Below are 17,896 nucleotides of genomic sequence, written 5' to 3' on the forward strand. Positions count from 1 at the left end.
ATTTAATTTTTTATTTTAATGTTAAAAAATGTTATTGTGTGTGGTTGATACAGTATAGCTAAATGTTTGGCCAAATCAATCAATAATCTGATCGTCTTTGTGGCATAGTAAATTATTTTATTTTTTTCCTATCTGGAAATATATGACTACAAAAATGGCATTTGCAAATAACTGCAAAAACAGAACTTGTGATCAGAAAGTTATCAGATGAGCATTTACTGTATTGATTTGTTTTTGTGGAGGATATTTTTCTTACTAGTAAATCCTACTTATTTACTTTCCTTTTAGGAAGAGAGTATTTTCAAGCAGTTAAAAGTTACTATGCATATTCTGAGAAACTGTCTTTATAAAAATGAAGAGTGCAAAGTAAGTAGTTACTGGTTGTATAAGAAGAGTATAAATGGTACCATACTGAATAGTATGTATATGTCTGTTTTCTAAGTGCACATCTATCCCCGCAATATGTGCATTTTCTGCTGTCACAAGAAGTAAAGCTTGTATATAGCTTGATAAATTATTTTGTTCAGTGTATAATAGTATATAGAAGGTAACCATCTTGATATATTAATGACAATAGAGCAACAAGCTTCTAGCAACAAGAAGTTCAAAAATCTGGGGCCTGATTCATTAAGGATCTTAACTGAAGAAACTTCTTATTTCAGTCACCTGGACAAAACCATGTTACAATGCAAGGGGTGCAAATTAGCATCCTGTTTTGCACATAAGTTAAATACTGACTGTTTTTTCATGTAGCAGACAAATACTTGATAGTCTATTTGTACACTTAAATTTAAAGTTGATATTTGTGTGCTACTTGAAAAAACAGTCAGTATTTAACTTATGTGCAAAACAGGATGCTAATTTGCACCCCTTGCATTGTAACATGGTTTTGTCCAGGAGACTGAAATAAGAAGTTTCTTCAGTTAAGATCCTTAATGAATCAGGCCCCTGAACTTTATGTGTTTATTTAATAGCATTGTGCTGATAGCATAGATGTACTGTAACCTATAGATTTTATATTACAGTTGTATTTGTTGCTTGTTAGACTAATGCAAAAATGTGGTCGGTTGCTAAGCAGTACATCGTGTTTATTACATTTTCATAATGTTTAATAAGCCTTATTGTATGATACAAGTGGTTGTCCAGGTTAGTCTCTTTACTAAATAGATGATCTCAGACAATCTTTAGACATTATCACTGATGTGCCTTTCACTGTAAGTCTAAAAGGCCATATACAAATGTAGTACTTGCTTCTTCATATGTAGTTTGATTAAACCTACAGCAGGTTTGATTCAGTGCAGGAGTCACCATAAATATAACATTTAAATGTTGCAAGGTACAAACATATTTATTTTGTTCTAATCAAACTACATATATAGAAACAATTTCCACACTTGTTTATAAACTTTTTGACTAACAGTGAACAGTGCAGAAATGATTGTGTCCAAAGTTTGCCTGAGATCAGCTATTGCGTATAGTAATTTGGCCTTTCTGGACTTATGTGCTCATCAAAGGATGTATAAAAAAGGCATTTTGTGGATCCACAATATTACTAATTGTATGAGAGACTCATTATAATCAATACCATTTCTATCTCTGCTCCATATCATGTCTAATAAAGTTACCATTCTTTATACGCTCTCATCTGTTTCAAACCTTGCCCCAATTTGAGGCCATCTAAAATGCTACATCTTTGGTATAAAGTGTCCATGCTGTGTTTCGCTTTGTCCTCATTCTATATAGAGGTTGCAATTCTGTAGGAAACTTACTACATATCAGCTTTGTTCATGGAGAACAGTACATTTGTCTCTAGACTCTGGCTAAATAGTTTGGAAGCATCTGTTCACCCACATAACATCCTTATATCCTAAATAGCCTGCAAATGAACTGTACCACACAAATCCTGCATTTTGCTAGTAAATGGAAATGAGCTAACCCAAACTATATATTAGACACTAACTTAAATCCAAACAAATTGACTTAAAAAGTGATGTTACATGATAATTCATAATTTCTGGGCTAATGAACATAGACCCCCTACCATCATTAATAATCATTGCAGATTTATCATTTTACAGAACTAATGGTCTAAAAAGAAGACATATGAATATGGAACCATTTTTATAGATGCAATCAGTCAATGCTAGCTCAGTAGTCCACTGGTCATTCCAGGTCATTCTGTTCTTTATTTTTTAGGCTTCAATAATTTTACTACGCTTTTCTTATTTTAAATTATTTTTCAGCATTTTGGCTGACTGGGGGGCTTTTTTGGATTTCATGATAGATTGAGTTTATAATTGTTTTTATTGTTTTGAATTAAACATGCATCTTTTACTAATGTGTTTCAGTATGCATTGAGTTTGAGTACAATAACATAGAGTTGATGGATGTTAATTTGTTGTGTTTGTCCTAATTCCAAATGGGCACCGCACAATCTTCTGTTTGCACTGGCATGGGAAAGAAACATAGAAGAGATTAACAGTTTTCCACTGACTCTGTGCCATCTGTTTGTTTCACACTATTGACAATTTTCTCCCTAAATCTTTTTGTCAATACACAGTATCAGTTTTGTAACAGATTGTTGTAAACTAAAAAAAAAATCCAGTCTCTTAATCATATTGAAAATCTTTGCTTGCATTATAAGCATGTAAGAGCTGTATTGTGGTTCACAGATAATCTATTATAATTGCAGCCTTTTAACAAATTAAATACCAATGTAGTTATAAGGATGCACTGTTGGGGGTTTACGTCACATAACATGGATTTTATGGCCCTGAGAATTTGCTCAAATAAAAATGGAAACATTTATTTCAACAGCATTTCACTGAAATGTGGGCAATAGTGTCACAATTGTGTTGAGTTTGTAAGTGTAATTTTCCTGCTAACACATATATATATATATGTGTATATGTGTATATATGTATATATATAAATGTGTGTATATATGTATATGTGCATATATATGTGTATATATATGTGTGTGTGTGTGTGTGTATATGTATATATATATGTATGTGTGTGTGTGTGTGTGTGTATATATATATATATATATATATATATATATATATATATATATATATATATTATGTATGTATTCCACTTCTGTGTAACTACTCATTTCCAGAGTCACCCTCTGTGCTTAGTTTGAATACATGTGGGGAAAAAGATAGGACCTCTGCTGAATTTAATTACAGTATAGATTCATATGAACATCTTTCATCTTGTTTACATTGCGCCTATTAATATGACACTTATGTACAGCTAAGATTGCAACATCTATAATTAATTTTAGCTAATCCGCTTGATATATGGGATAGTTTGATGAACAAGGTATTGTAATATTTTGTCCTGCACTTTCACTATTATAAATCTTCATGGTTCTCTGACCATATGTCTGGTCCCAAATGTTGGACATTCCTGGATTCTAATGGTTATGTTCATCAGGTAAATGATGATGATGAGGTACAAATGATTGTTAAGCAATGGGGATAGGAATATTTTTTTTTGTATGTTTAGAAAATTATGTCCTCGGGACAGAATGTAACACAGGTAAATAAAATAAAAATAAAATACACTAAATGTTCAATAAACTTTTCCTTTTCCTTTACCAGGCAGTAGCCCTGGAGTCTCAGTTTGCTCCTGTATTGCATTCTCTTTGGCCGTGGCTTTTGATAGATGAGACGTTGATGCGAGGTGCTTTGCAATTACTTTGTGTCTACACAGCAAACTTTCCTGCAGGTATAGAAAAAGATGAACAATTTTTTTATGCCCTTATATTCATCATGCCTAAATTTCATTTCATAACTGTAACTGAAAAGAAGATGGTCTTATATATGTTTTTCACTCTGCTCTCTGCTTGGGTGCTGAAATACTGTACTTGCTTTACTATTTTTGTGACTGTTTTTTACTGCACTCAGTTGCACTTTGTAGCACCCACATCCTGTTTCTTTATTTCCAAATCCCCCTTTTCTTACTTTCACACTTTGTTAATAGCCCTTATGCATTTTAAAACATAGTTTCTTGGTGCAGTTTTTTTTTATTGCAGTTCAGAGTAAAGTTGTTTTTTGTTTTTTTTATAAACCCAACTTATTTTTATTATTTATTTATTTATAAGTCCACAAAGAGTCCACAGCACTGTGTAGAGAGCATGTAGCAAAAAATACATAATATTGCATTACAAATTATTATACAATGACAGACAGCAATAAATTGCAGCATGGGAGAGAACAAACAGCAACGAGATACAAGCTAGTGCAGAGCATCTCACTATAACTTTCTTAAAAACAGGCAGAAACAAGTTGTGTAGAACAGAGGGGGGGTACAGAGAAGTGAGGGGACAAAACAGGGAGCAAATCAGTGTAAGGTGAGCCTGTGCCAAAGAGCATGGGAGCAGATAGCAGGATCAGAGCCGATGATGAAGGTTTGGCGACCAGGGTGGCATGTAGGTCATAGGGTAAGAACCCAGGGATAAGCTGCAGGACATAGGTGCGCTGGTGACGTGGATAATGAAAGGTGGTAGACACAAGGGAAAAGGGCACTGCTTGTGAGAGCTTACACACTAAATACTCCTTTCAGTTCAAGAACTGTTGTTTTCAGTAGAGCAAAAACATTTGAAGTTATATTTTAAGGTTCAGATAGTTAAGTGTTTGAAAACTGCATTTCATAGTCACACATACTCTAATCTGGCTTTTTCTGTTTTGTAGTTTCATTTAAACTTTTGTTCAAGGGTCTATCTTTTTTTTCCCCCCCATTGCAAAGCATGCAGTTCACTATGTTGGTCACATACTGGAGTCATGACCACCCAGTCATCACAGAAATCCCAAACAAACAACTCGCTATTACACAGCCTCTTTAAGATTGCAGCAGAACCTACATCCAATAGCAGCAACACGCAACAAGTGGCATTTGGTCTTCTTTCCAATCTTGCTGGTACTCAGGACTGCAAGTGTATCATTCAGAAGGTATGGCGGTTTGAGAGATTGGAAAACTCTAAAACATGAAAGTACTCGTATAACACTAGATATTTTACCAGTCATGTTTTTTATGGAATCATATTCATTAATTTTCAATTAGCTTTCATTTTTCTTAGATTTATTAAGTCAGTTGGAATTAGTTTTTATTCAAAATTTGGTGTAACCTGGAAATAGTGTTAATGCTTTTCACAATATCTACAAAGTGAAATTTATTCTGCAGGAATAACTGATTGCCATTCTTAAGATTTTTTAAATTACAGGTGATATATTAAAACAAAAAGTTGGCATTCTATAATGTGCAATACAATACTACAACTCTAATCTTAGTAATGACAGCAATGACTTGTGTTCTGGTTTTTATTTTAATGTGCTTGTCTTGCAGATCTTGTTACTAATAGAATATTAAATATTAGGATATTGCATGCAAAACATGCCACACTTTTATAGCGCTTGTGCTTTCATAGTCCTGATTGTATTACAAATAGAAATAAATATCTATTTAATTTATGTTAGGTAAATTTGGGAAAAATATTATGTTCCACAAGTCCATCCATGGTTACTTTTAAATAATTACTTTTGCAAATATAACCAAACAAGTTGTATTGAATGATAGTGTTGGGGTCAGGGACCCTTTACACTAGATATTGTTGGCTATAGGAAGAGGTTACTTGTTTAGGGCTCAGCAACAGATTACTGATAAACAGTTGCTGTAAGAAATATAATCAAAATATATTGAATTAATTCTCCAGTTCATATTGAATTTTGGGTTCAGCACTTTATGCAGTTATAGGGTCCAGTTGAACTGGACTTTATATTGTTGGGGTCCAGGGGCAAATTACACTGAATATTAGCGTTTGTCCAGGAACAAGTTACACTATTAATGTTTGTCCAGAAACACAGTAGATAATAGTGTTTGGTACAGAACAGGGTTGTAGCTGAATTAAAAAATTTTTATTTTTTTACAGAGTAATTTCTTACAAAATTTTCTGTCCGTACCATTGCCAAAAGGAGGAAACAAAAGCCCTGGCAATTTGGCTAACCTATGGCTTACATTTTTGTGGAATCTGTCGTTGGGAAATGATGGTCAGTTGATGATCATGAAGTTAAAGGGAAGCTTAGACCTTCTTCTAGAACTTATGAAATATAAGCAGAAATGTAAATTCCCCATGGCCTTGCTTATTTTACATAACATCTGCTTCAATCCAGCAAACAAGCCCAAAATACTTTCCAATGGTAAGGACTTGCCAAAATATTGTATGAGCTGCCGCTGCTTTATGGGTGGTGTCAGATGGGCGCTTTAGAGCTTTCTTAGCTGGAAAAATGCAAGAGTTCAGAGTTAAAATCACTCCATACTGACATATTGAAGTGAATGAGGAACTTTCATCCCCTGTGTTTAAAACCCCTATCTGACACCACCTTTTTTTACTATTCCTCTGAAAATGTCTTCTGTTCACAACTTCATTCCATTTACCATTTTTTTTTACCTGCCATTTTTTACCATATCTTTACTTGAAATCTATTTTGCGGTTTGTAATTTTAACAAGAAATTGTAGGCCTTGCTTTCTTGGATTTCTTTAACACTTGCAAAAATTAGTATTTTACCATTAAGTCAGAAATAAATCATATGCATATCTAAGCTAACACTACAAATTGAATGCATACCTAAAATTGGAAATTAAATTATATGCAAATGAACAAATAAATGTAAGTAGGTGTCCTGAGAGTAAAGCCAGGAACTGATCCATACATTTTCCATGCAAATGGAATGGGCAAATAATGTAAATGTTTTCAGGTTTATTAATAGAACTAAACATTATGTAAATAATATGGTACACTGCTCTGCGATTTATTTATTATATTGCCTATGCACATCAAACTTTATATTCATAAACCTAACAGAGGGCAATCTATTTTATATCTGTTTGCATACAAAAAGACTATACAGTATTTTGCTCTACCACAAGTATAATAAATAGGAACAGGGAATATGTGTGACCACACCACGCTTATCAAAGACATTATTAATGCTTATACATCTACTCTGTATTAAAGAGACTTCAAGCTATACTTGGTATTAAAATCAGGGATATGTTAGTGCTACATTTTATGTTAAGATGACCAACTTATGCCAAAGTCTTTCCTTTTTGGCCACTCCTACACTAAATTTAAACAAGAATTCAGTCTGACTCTCAACAAGATTATTGCTATGCTTTTTATCTGGGTTGAGTCTTCCCTGCACCCAGTTTTAAAGGTAAGTTCTCCCCAAGCAAAATCTGCTTTATTAGACACCTAGGACATCACCTGACAAGGTGGAGAAGGAGGGGAGCTACAGTAAGGGTTTTCACAAAAACTCTTAATCAACATCATCAACATTTATTTATATAGCTCCAGCAAATTCCGTAGCGCTTTACAATTGGGAACAAACAGTAGTAAAACAATACTGGGTAATACATACACACAGTGGATGAGAATTCCTCATTCACTTCAATATGTCAGTATGGAGTGTTTTCAACTCTAGTGCTTCCTTAACTGGAAAAATGCTAGAGGTAAGAGGGCTCTGCTTGCAAGCTTACAATCTATGGGACAATGGTTTGATACACAAGGGTAAGTGCTACATTATATTGAATATTTGTCCAGCTGGAATAGAAAGGTTACTCTCAGGCGCCGCCTCTCGCACCCAGTGTCAGTACGGAGGCGGCTTTGTCCCTCCGATCGTCGAGTCCCATTGCCAAGAAACGGGCCCTCCACACGAGATCTTCTGCTTCATCTCGCCCAGAGAGTGGATCAGCAAGAGTAAAATCAAGCTCAGCTTCTGTAGTGCCTACTGGGGGGTAGTTTCCCGTTTGGACACTCTCCAGGGATCCCTGCCGGTAAGCCAAGCTGCCGTGGCGGTCACAGTATTTAGTGGGCTGTATGCTCAGTCACACAATTATGTTGGTCAGAGGTTTGTTTTGTTGTGTTAGCTGTGTAGAGGGTAGTAATAGGATAACCTAGGGAGTTTTAGAGGGTGGTAAAGGAATATTATAATCTTGTCTGAAGAGGTGAGTTTGAAGACTAGAGGAAAGTCTTGTGGTGCGAGGGAGTGAATTCCATAAAGTGGGTGCAGCCGAAAAAAGTCGAGAATGGGAGGAAGTGATGAGAATGGAAGAAAGACGCAGATCTTGTGCAGAACGGAGGTGTTTAGTTGGGAGATATTTTGAGACAAGTGAGGAGATGTATGTCGGTGCAATTTTGTTGATGGCCTTGTATGTTAGAATTATTTTACAATAAAGATTATACACTATTGTGCTCTACTACACGTATTATTACGTATTTAATTAAATGAAAGAAAAATGGGGTGCGAAGGGGATTATGCTATTAAACAAAAATACATTGATCTTCAGCACTCGCTAAAAGACATTATTAATGCTATTATTAGCTACATCAAGCTGTACTATTGCTTAAAGCGACTTTGTATTAATCTATATTCATATTTATGTTGTCCTTAAATTTGTTTCGGACTGTTATACTACAATTGTAGTAGTAACTGGTACATAATTAATTTGTGTCATTTTTTTTCGATAGATAACATTGTGGCTGTGCTTTGTGCCTGTCTGGAGAGTAACAATATCAATACCCAGAGAATAGGAGTATCTGCATTATGGGCATTGCTTCACAATTATCAGAAGGTAAGTGCAGTATGAGAGCAGTAAGTGAGAAGAGGTCTTTCTTTAAAAACAATTTTATATATATATATATATATATATATATATATATATATATATATATATATCACATATCAAGCTGTTGTTCTCTTTAAAACAGAAAAAAACAGGATATAGGCAGAAGTCATCTGGCTTTTAACTTCCTTTTATTTTCATAAAAAGCCACTGGTATTAAAGAGGTTGTCTATGTTAAAAATACTTGAATTTATTGGTTTGTATGTGACCTGCAACTTTTATTAAATAAATAGCTTTTTTTCACCTTAAAATCCTTTTTTATGTTTTAATTTTTTAAGAGAAATATTCATTCCTTTAAGGTTTTAATACATAATAAAATGACTTGCCTTTCATCCGGAGCCTGCAGAGGAAGAAGGGAGACCGCATGTTGCAGGAAACACGGTACTCCCTCCTCCTCCTCCTCTGATTACATGTTCTTCGTGACCTCCATGCATTGCACAGAGAGAATCACGTAATGTGGAAGCCAGCTTATTCCCATTCAGTCTTCTTCTCTATTTAAAGCAGAAAATATGTTCATTATGGATCATAAGGCTTGGGCGCTGCTGGTGGAAGCTCGCCATCCGCCTTTTGCACATCACTGATTGAGAAATAATAGTTTTGGGGGGTTTTAGTTGCCCTTGGATAGTAAACAAAACTCCTGTGGAAATCGTTGAGCTCTGTTGTATGCAACTCTAGCATTTTCCATGCTATGAGTACTCTGTTCTCATTCTGATCAATAGATATCACCATTTTAATAACACATGAAGTATTTCTGAAACAAAATGCTATCATAATATATACAGTGCTCTTTCTTTATACTGCCAAATTGCAAAACAGGCCAAAGCTGGCCTTATTGTAGATGTGGCATAATTAAGAGGATAACATAATATTTTGTAAAGTAATTTTATCAAAAGAATGTTCATGGGATAAATAAGAGTAATGGTATAAAAAGGGATGGCTATAACATATTGTCATGTACAGTGTTATTTAGTCAGAAAATATAAAAGGTAACAAGTTTAAAATGGGTAGATATTTTACCAGTGGTCGGCATCTTAAATAAACTAATTTACATGTGGATCTGATGTTTGTAATAGTTTTGTTTGTGCACCTTTGTAAGATTCATTTCAGTAACAGGTTATAATCAATTTGTCTTTTAGGCAAAAGTGACTTTGAAGACTCCTTTATTAAAAGGGAGGATAGAGGAAGCCTTATCTACAATTAAGAAAGGTAATTGAAGTAACATAAGGGTGATATATTCTAAATTGATATTGTACATCATTGTAAGTATCTTATTTGCAAATTATACATTTTGTCTTGTGAGGGCCCTTTTTTATCTGGTTTTTTTTTTTCACAATGTTTAAAATATGTTAATCACATGAAAAAATTAAGAATTTTTGCATTGTATAAATGTCCTCCCAAAATCTTCACACAGCACTCCTCCTTGCCCTCTAACTAGTAGTAAACACGGGGATATCGTGCATTGGTTTCAGGTTCTTGTAGTTGAATGAAGGGGATTGCTGCAGCAAAGTTATTTTGTTTAGAGTTCTAGCTATAAGTCCATATTGGTTAACCATAAAAAGGGCCACATCAGATATTTATAAAAGCAGACACTGAAATCACCATGTAAAATACCAAATATAAATATGTATGCGGTAGTTTTTATATTAAAGTTATAGGTAGGGATATTTTTCAGTTTATTTCACTATAAAGTTTCTTAAACCTAGTTTCATGAGATACCTGTATTTATTACTTAGTGTTTGCTTTGACATGATAAAATAAATTGTCAACCACAAACCAGTATTACACTGTATTAGCCAATGACCAAATTATCATGAAAAATGGAAGGCATATAATGGCAATATTATCTTCCCAGAACAGCTCTAAAACATGTTTCATTTAGCATAAACATCTCAACAATATGTTTTAATATCCCATAATTATCAGACCACAAGACACTATTTTAAGGATATTAACCCTATTTGTGTGTGTGTTTATATTGTGCTTATCTATTCACAGATGGCTCTGGCTTAGAAGAAAGACTTGAAATTTATCATTTGAAATGTCTGGAGAATTTGGACCAACTTCTTGCCAGTTGACTTTGAAAACAATACTTATGAGTGATCCATTATGTAGAAGAACATAAATTAAGTGCCAGGGCTTGTACATGTGTACATTGAAAAACAATGCTAGTTAAAATTAGACAAGACTTTGTAATTTGTTCTTCTCAAAGCTTTTCTGCAGCATAGCGTTCACATAGAACACCATTGTATTCAACCATTTGTGAACACTGACGCTTCAGAAGTCAAATCGTCGCAAACAAATGATTGTCAGAGTGTGTGTGCGTTTGTACAATTAACGTGTTTTCATGTCCATTACCTTACATTATATTTTTGGGCAATTAGAATCAAAGTACATGTAATAGGCTTTAAAATAACACTCTTGTGTATGTACCTTGCATACAGGATATTTACTTCTGAACTTTTTCAGGCATAATTTGCTGCAGTATGTGACTATACTCTTGTTATGTCTTCACTTCAGTGATTTATGTTATGACTCATGTGGCACTCTAAAGCACATTATCTGTATAAAGTATTTCTAAAAAAGAAAACTAGCAAAAAAAAAAGTATAGTGCTTTATTAAGAAGCGTTCACGTTTCCTCATAAAAAAGCGGACATTGAGTCTTTTGTGACTCTCGTAAATCTATATGTAAAAGTTTGAGGCATTAATACTAAATGAAGATAGCTGAGGTAAGTTCTAGTCATGAGGGGTGAACTAAATAGGTGATTGGCAGCTGTTACTATTTTTACTTGTCTTTGTGCTTATGGCAGCTGCAAAATGGAGCAGGGACTGATTCCTATTTTTGCATTTATGGAATTGTACTTTAAGTAAGAGTTGGCTATTTTTGTAAATAAGACTAAGTTGTTCAAAAGATTTTATATTTTATTTGCATCACATGCTGAAAAACATAGCCTAATTAATATACAGGAAGAGCCAAAGCTGTTTACAAGTGTACGTTAGTCAAGAGAAACCTTTTTGTATATTATATAATTTCTATTTTTGTATTTATTGATATAATAAAATTATGTTTTGTATGACACATGCAACTATTGTTTATTATTGCACTTTATTCTATGTATTCATATTTTTTCTCTTCTAGACCCCATTTATGTAATATATTTTAGTTTAATTGACTTGCCCTTAATTTGTGCAATTACTTTTCACAGTGAGAAAATTAATTTTGAATTAGTCTTCGTTTAAAACTTCAGTGAGCACAGCTTCAGGCATACATATTAAACATTTCCATTCATAAGAAGTTTAAAAACAAATTTTAGAAAAGTAGGAATAGTTTGCTGTTAACAATCAGAAATTACCATTTCTGAGACTTTTTTTTTGTTTCACTGTACTTTAATTTAGTAAAGACAAACACTTTGTGTTCCAATATATGTTTGATGTAAATATGGCTATCCAACTTGGCAAACTTATTGCGAATTTTAATTAATATAAAATAGCATTACCATGTAACAGTATTTAAAAAGGAAATGCAACAAAGTTAAGGGCCAAATTGTGTTGGAGAATTAACATAATTGCAAAGCTTGTGTGCTCATATGATGGAGCAGACGTGGAATCAATTGCTAACTAGTGTTTATTCACAATATTGTATTATGTTGAATTAAAGAAATATATCGTCTGGAATAGTATATTAACAATATACTTTAATATGCATTCTTGCAGAATAAAACAATTAAAACATATTACATTTCACAGATTCAAAAATATTTTTTTAGGGGTGATAAATAATATAACAAAATATTTTTTTCTCTTTCATCCAATCTAGGGGACACTGTTACCATGGGGTTGTATGAGGGCACATGGAGTTGGCACTTAAATAGTTAAACTGTTAATGTAACTGTTGACAGAAGCTCTTCCCCTCTGCAACCACTGAAGCTCCTCAGTGTTATTTAAGTGCCCAAGGAGTTGGGCTGTTCCCAGTACTGCTCTGCAGCACTTGCACCCATAGAACTAAACGGAGCACCGCTCCATTCATTTCAGTTACGCTGGAAGATTTCTTCAGCTGGAGGCAGTGACAGACGCGCGTTGACGAGGCTGACACTGATTTCTCCTGACAGGTCCGCGCTGCCTCAGGCATAGAGCGTTGTGCCCTGATTGGTGAGCGGCCATTACAGGGATATACCAGGTCCCCCGCTGAGGCGGAGGGGGGAACTTGGATCTCACAGGCCAGAAAAATGAGAGAGCAAACAGTGCGGGGAGTGAGAGCAGAGAGGCTCCCCCCACAACACCTAAATGAGAGGTGCACAGTTTACTGCTCCCCTCACAGAAGACGGGGACATCAGCTATTAAATTACAGCGGCTGGCTCCTTCCCTCTTCATCTGAATGAAGCCTCAGGATATCTGAAGCAGCACGGAATGCAGCCTTAGTGTCTTCTTCCATCTCCACATCATTGGTTACAGATCAAAGAATTTTGTGGTTGTGTTCATGGAATGCAGATAACAAATCCAAAAAGTCCTTGGAATCTCTTCCTTATGTCAGATCTGTTCTCTTAGGTGCAGAGCTATACAACATCATAAGTCAGGCTACAGGAGGAAAAAGTTTCTTCCTCCCTATTAATGTAAAGAAGCCAGGTGGACCTTGTTTTTATTCCTTTCGTCTACCCTGTCAGGGTGGCTTTTTAAACTGTGGGCAGTCTTACAGTGATAAGCCAATCCCTTCCAGTGACGAGTCACAGAAGGGCAGACTGTCCTATTCCAACAAGTTTTCAGGGCCTAAGAACCCTGAAAAGCCTGCAACCTGCTGGGATTCTTCATCTTGCGGCTGTTGTGGGTGGATGGCTCTTTTTGTTCCTGAACCAATGGACGGTTTCCGCTCAGAATCGGTGGATTACGGAATTCATGTAATGTGGCTTCATGATAGCCTCCATAATCAGCCACCTCACCATTTCTTTTCCACCACTCCACGAGACAAAATAAAGAGATTGGCTATGAGATAGTTAATGACTTCTCTTATTAATACGGGAGTTATCTGCCAGGTCCCAGAGGGACAAAGGGGCAGAAGTTTCTATTCAAACCTCTTCCTGGTTCACAAACCAGTTGGCTCCTTTTTCTCCCATTGCAGATTGCAGTGGGGGACTCCCACTTTTAATTCTGTTAGGTCTTCCCAAGGCTCCTTAATTGCCTTGTAGTGACCATGGGCCTGATTCATTAAGGAAAGTAAAGCAAAAAAAAATTACTACATTTTCTTCTGGAAAAACCATATTACAGTGCAAGGGGTGCACATTAGTTTATTATTTTGCACATAAGTTAAATACTGGCTGTTTTTCATGTAGCACACAAATACTTGCTAGCCTTATTTTTAGATTGAAATTTAAAGTTGATCTAAGACATGACCTACCCCAACTATAAATCTGTTCCCACATTTTAAGATTACCTCCCCCTCCAATTCAACATGGTTTTGCAAGGCGCAAAGTTACTCCTTTTTGCTTTACTTTCCTTAATGAACCAGGCCCCGTAAGTCTTTACAAAGTCTTTACAAATATTGTGGCGGTCATGGCAGCACGGTTGTGTCCCCTAGACTTTGCATCAACCTATACTTGGATAATTTGCTAGTAAAAGCTAACTCGGATCAGGCCCTCCGGCTCCATCTTTCGATGTTCAAACAAGTGCTGGAACCAAAGTTTACAAAAACTCCAGTTGGCCCTCTGTCAGAGGATGTTTTTCATTGGCTTTATACTGGACACCAGACTGTAGAGGGTGTTTCTAGCAATCAACAAGGTGCATTTTCTTCAGGTCTACATCCCACTATGTATGAAACTAATAGGTGAGATGGTCTCCACCTTCGAAATGTTTCCGTACGGTTCCACTCTCACATAATTCAGTTGGACCTCTTGTTCAACTAGTTGGGATCCCATCTTTGGCTGGCCTCTCGGATGCTCCAATTGTCTCCCGGAATGCACCTTTCCCTTGGTTGGAGGCGAGTCACTTGACGGTGGGCAGGTCCTTTGTCTCTTTGTCCTGGATAATAGTCACAGGAATGTTGGAGTCGGATGAAGGAGACTCCCAAAATATTGTTCTGGGTGGAAATGTATGTCCCGGCAAATTCTGCAATATATATTTATCCTGGGTGTAGATAATTGGGAGGCCGATTACCCAAGCAGACGCACCGTGATGCTAGGGGAGTGGTCTCTACTCACGGAGGTGTTTCAATGGTTGGTCCAGAAGTGGGAACCTTTGGATGTGGCCCTCATGGCATCTCGACGAAACCATTAGCTGCCCAGGTTCTGCTCAGGACCAGAGACCCCTTAGCGTGCACGGTGGATGTCATGAACATGACATGACATCAGACACTGCGGAATTTCAGTGATCCTGATTGCACCCAATTGGCCATGTTGAGCCTGTTATGTGGAATTAATGCGCATGACAGTTGGTAAAGGGTGGCGACTTCTATATCGCATCTGCAGTGAGAGTTTCTGGGCTCTCTTGTTGTTCAACTTATCTGGTATTTCATACTGAAAGGGGCTGTATTTTGCAAGATACCTTCCTTCCAACCAAAAGTGGTTTGGTTTTCATCTTAATCAAGTGATTGTGTTCCCAGTCTTCTGGAGGTGACTGCCTCTTCAGATAAGGGATCCTTACAGTCATTGGATGTGGTCCATGCTCTAAGAATGTTTGTGGACAGGACGTTCATTATGCGGAGGTTGGATTCTAACAATAAATTTCTCCTTCATAACCTGATGTTAAAGTCTTCTTTCTTCCATATGAAGCTGTTAAGCTCTTGATCTCTGTATATTTCTACTATGAAAAGTTTGTTGGCACAATCTTGGCATTGACCTTGACCACTAAAGTACCTTGTTGCCAAAGTGAAGAAGCTGAGTGCTCCAGTCTGTGGTATTTCACCCACCCGTTGCCTTTATTAATGTGGTTGCTAGCCCTGAGGCTTTCAAATTTTCCTATGTATTCTATTATTAGTAGTAGTTATTTTTCCTCTTCAATGCTCCATGGCAAACATTACAATTGGTAACTTTCTTTTTCAGTTTAGGTAGAGACAGGTTAAAATGCCCCCTCTATATAGAATATAAAATACCTCCTATACTTCCCTTATCTCTTTGAGTCACTTCCCAAGCTTTCCTATGGAAAACATAATCATTACAAGCAATGGTGGGAAACTGGGCTACAATGGAGTATATAGAGGAAAAGTAATTAGCGGTTACTATAATTTGCATTTTTCATTTACAATCCTCCATGGCAGCCATTGCAATTGAATGAAGTAAAGCAATACAGTAGATCGTGAATTTATTCAAAGGCTGAGCAGAGAACATGTCAGAGGTGGTAGGGCAGGTAGTGTTTATTACTTTCTGTGGTGGAAGAGCTTACTTTCTCTTGTGTCCCAGCGATGCACAATCCTATGCAGCAAGGAAAGGATGACTACAGATCTGGTGTAGTTTTATTTGGACCTCTGTGGTATGTGCATGTGAATGCACAGCATCATAGGTCACAGGGCACCAACAAGGTAACCAGGCTAGTAAAAGGCTCGGAACTGCTCTAAGCGTTTCTTGCATTTGGAAAATGTTTTATCATAATCCCAAGACATCTGGTAGTGGAATGGAATCTGATTCAGACCCCAATCAGCTGAAGGACAGCTGCACTAGGCAAGCGGTTAATTGGTTCTAAATTATGTTTGCTTTTTGTCAGGGTTCTTAAGTACTCTGGTAGAGCCTGTGGAAAAGAGAAAGCAAGATGCAGCATACAGTTTTTGGAGCCTGTAATAAGTCTTTAATGAGTGAATAACTGATGAAGACATCCACACAACATGCAGTTCTCAGCCTAAAAGTAAAATTCAGCCCTGAGAAGTATAAGAAACTTATAGCATGGATGAGAGAAGCTTTTGTGGCTAAATAATATTAATGTGCCATACAAGGGTTTAAGAGAGCAAGGTATCAGACCAGCATAGATTTGGAGGATAGATACTTGCAATCAGAATGTGATTCCCCAGATGATTTGGATGGTTCCTCCAGTGGTAACTAATTAAGGAGTCGTCTAGAATATTTAATTTGGACATTGTGAAAATTCTGGTTAAGCATAATTAAAAAATTATTCGTATGGACTAGGAACAGACTTCCACAGAAGCTCATAAATCTTTTTCAAGATCGCATTGAAAAAGGTATTTTTTCTTGTACATCAAGTGGTGAAACAGCTGATTTATAAAGATTGTGCACAGGTGGACAACTGTCACTCTAACTTAATCAGGTTGGAACGTATGCATCCATTCAGTGAGGAAGTCTATCCTGATCCTAGAAGTAGAATCACCTGTGGCTAGTATGTTATCTAGAGCTACTATTCCTATTGAAAATTGGAGTCGTCACAGACATTCCATAGATAGGAAGAAGGAGAGTTGTTTTAAGAAACTTCATGTTTTATCTGGATCCATTTTCAAGTATGCTTTAACTATGGCTTCAGTGGCTAGAGCACTTAGATTTTGGATTGAGACACTTTATACAGATGTCCAAGAGAAAGCTAACAGACAATACATGTTGAAAGCATTGAAGTTATGAATAGAAGCATAGAGTATTTTTGTGAAGCATCTTTGGACACCATTGCTTTCTCAGCAAGAACAAAGGCCTCAGCAGAAGTGGCTAAGAAAGCCCTCTTGTTGCCCCTTGGGTGGCTAAAGCACAGTCAAAAATAGTCTAGCCAATCTCCCATTTGAGTCTCTGCTTCATAGACAATTGGATACTGTTGTACAAATGTCTTCTAGGGTTAAATACAACCGCTTGCTACAAGATACCTAAGTATTCTTCCTCTGTTTATCAGCGCTTCAGAGACGAGAAGTTATAAGCCAAGGAGACAATATGGCAGACAAAATATGCCTACTATATCCAAATGGTCCTTTTGGACTTTTAGGCCTCAAGAAGGGAGGTCAAATCAGAAGATTTCACAAAGACTATTGTCTGGATCAGCCCCCATTATCACCAGTAGGGCACAATATCATGCAGTGTGTAGAGATATGACACCACTCTATCACAGATCAGTGGGTGTTGGACATTGGGGAAACTGATGATACTTTATTTTGTACCCATTTCTTACAAAGGGAACTTCTTTTTTCAATCCAGGATTTTGTCAGCCAGTGCAGAATTGGAAGCCTTGCAAAACAGTCTACAATCATTACACAAATCTCATGCAATTTATCTTGTTATAGTAGGTCAAGAGGGCACA

General features: G+C 36.2%; 1 protein-coding gene across 1 annotated transcript in view; it reads left to right on the plus strand.

Moving 5' to 3' along the window:
* The window catches only part of RTTN (rotatin), a 137,858-nt gene extending 126,092 nt beyond the window's left edge, over positions 1-11,766 (plus strand). The window contains exons 44-50 of the mRNA XM_075213246.1: positions 289-366; positions 3,612-3,738; positions 4,759-4,961; positions 5,939-6,206; positions 8,538-8,641; positions 9,829-9,898; positions 10,688-11,766. Of these exons, the coding sequence (XP_075069347.1) occupies positions 289-366; positions 3,612-3,738; positions 4,759-4,961; positions 5,939-6,206; positions 8,538-8,641; positions 9,829-9,898; positions 10,688-10,767 (930 nt within the window). The 3' untranslated portion in view covers positions 10,768-11,766. The remainder of the gene's footprint in view (positions 1-288; positions 367-3,611; positions 3,739-4,758; positions 4,962-5,938; positions 6,207-8,537; positions 8,642-9,828; positions 9,899-10,687) is intronic.
* Positions 11,767-17,896: the final 6,130 nt, after the last annotated feature.

This window comes from Mixophyes fleayi, chromosome 5 (assembly GCF_038048845.1).
Source record: "Mixophyes fleayi isolate aMixFle1 chromosome 5, aMixFle1.hap1, whole genome shotgun sequence".
NCBI classification, from domain to species: Eukaryota; Metazoa; Chordata; class Amphibia; order Anura; family Limnodynastidae; genus Mixophyes; species Mixophyes fleayi.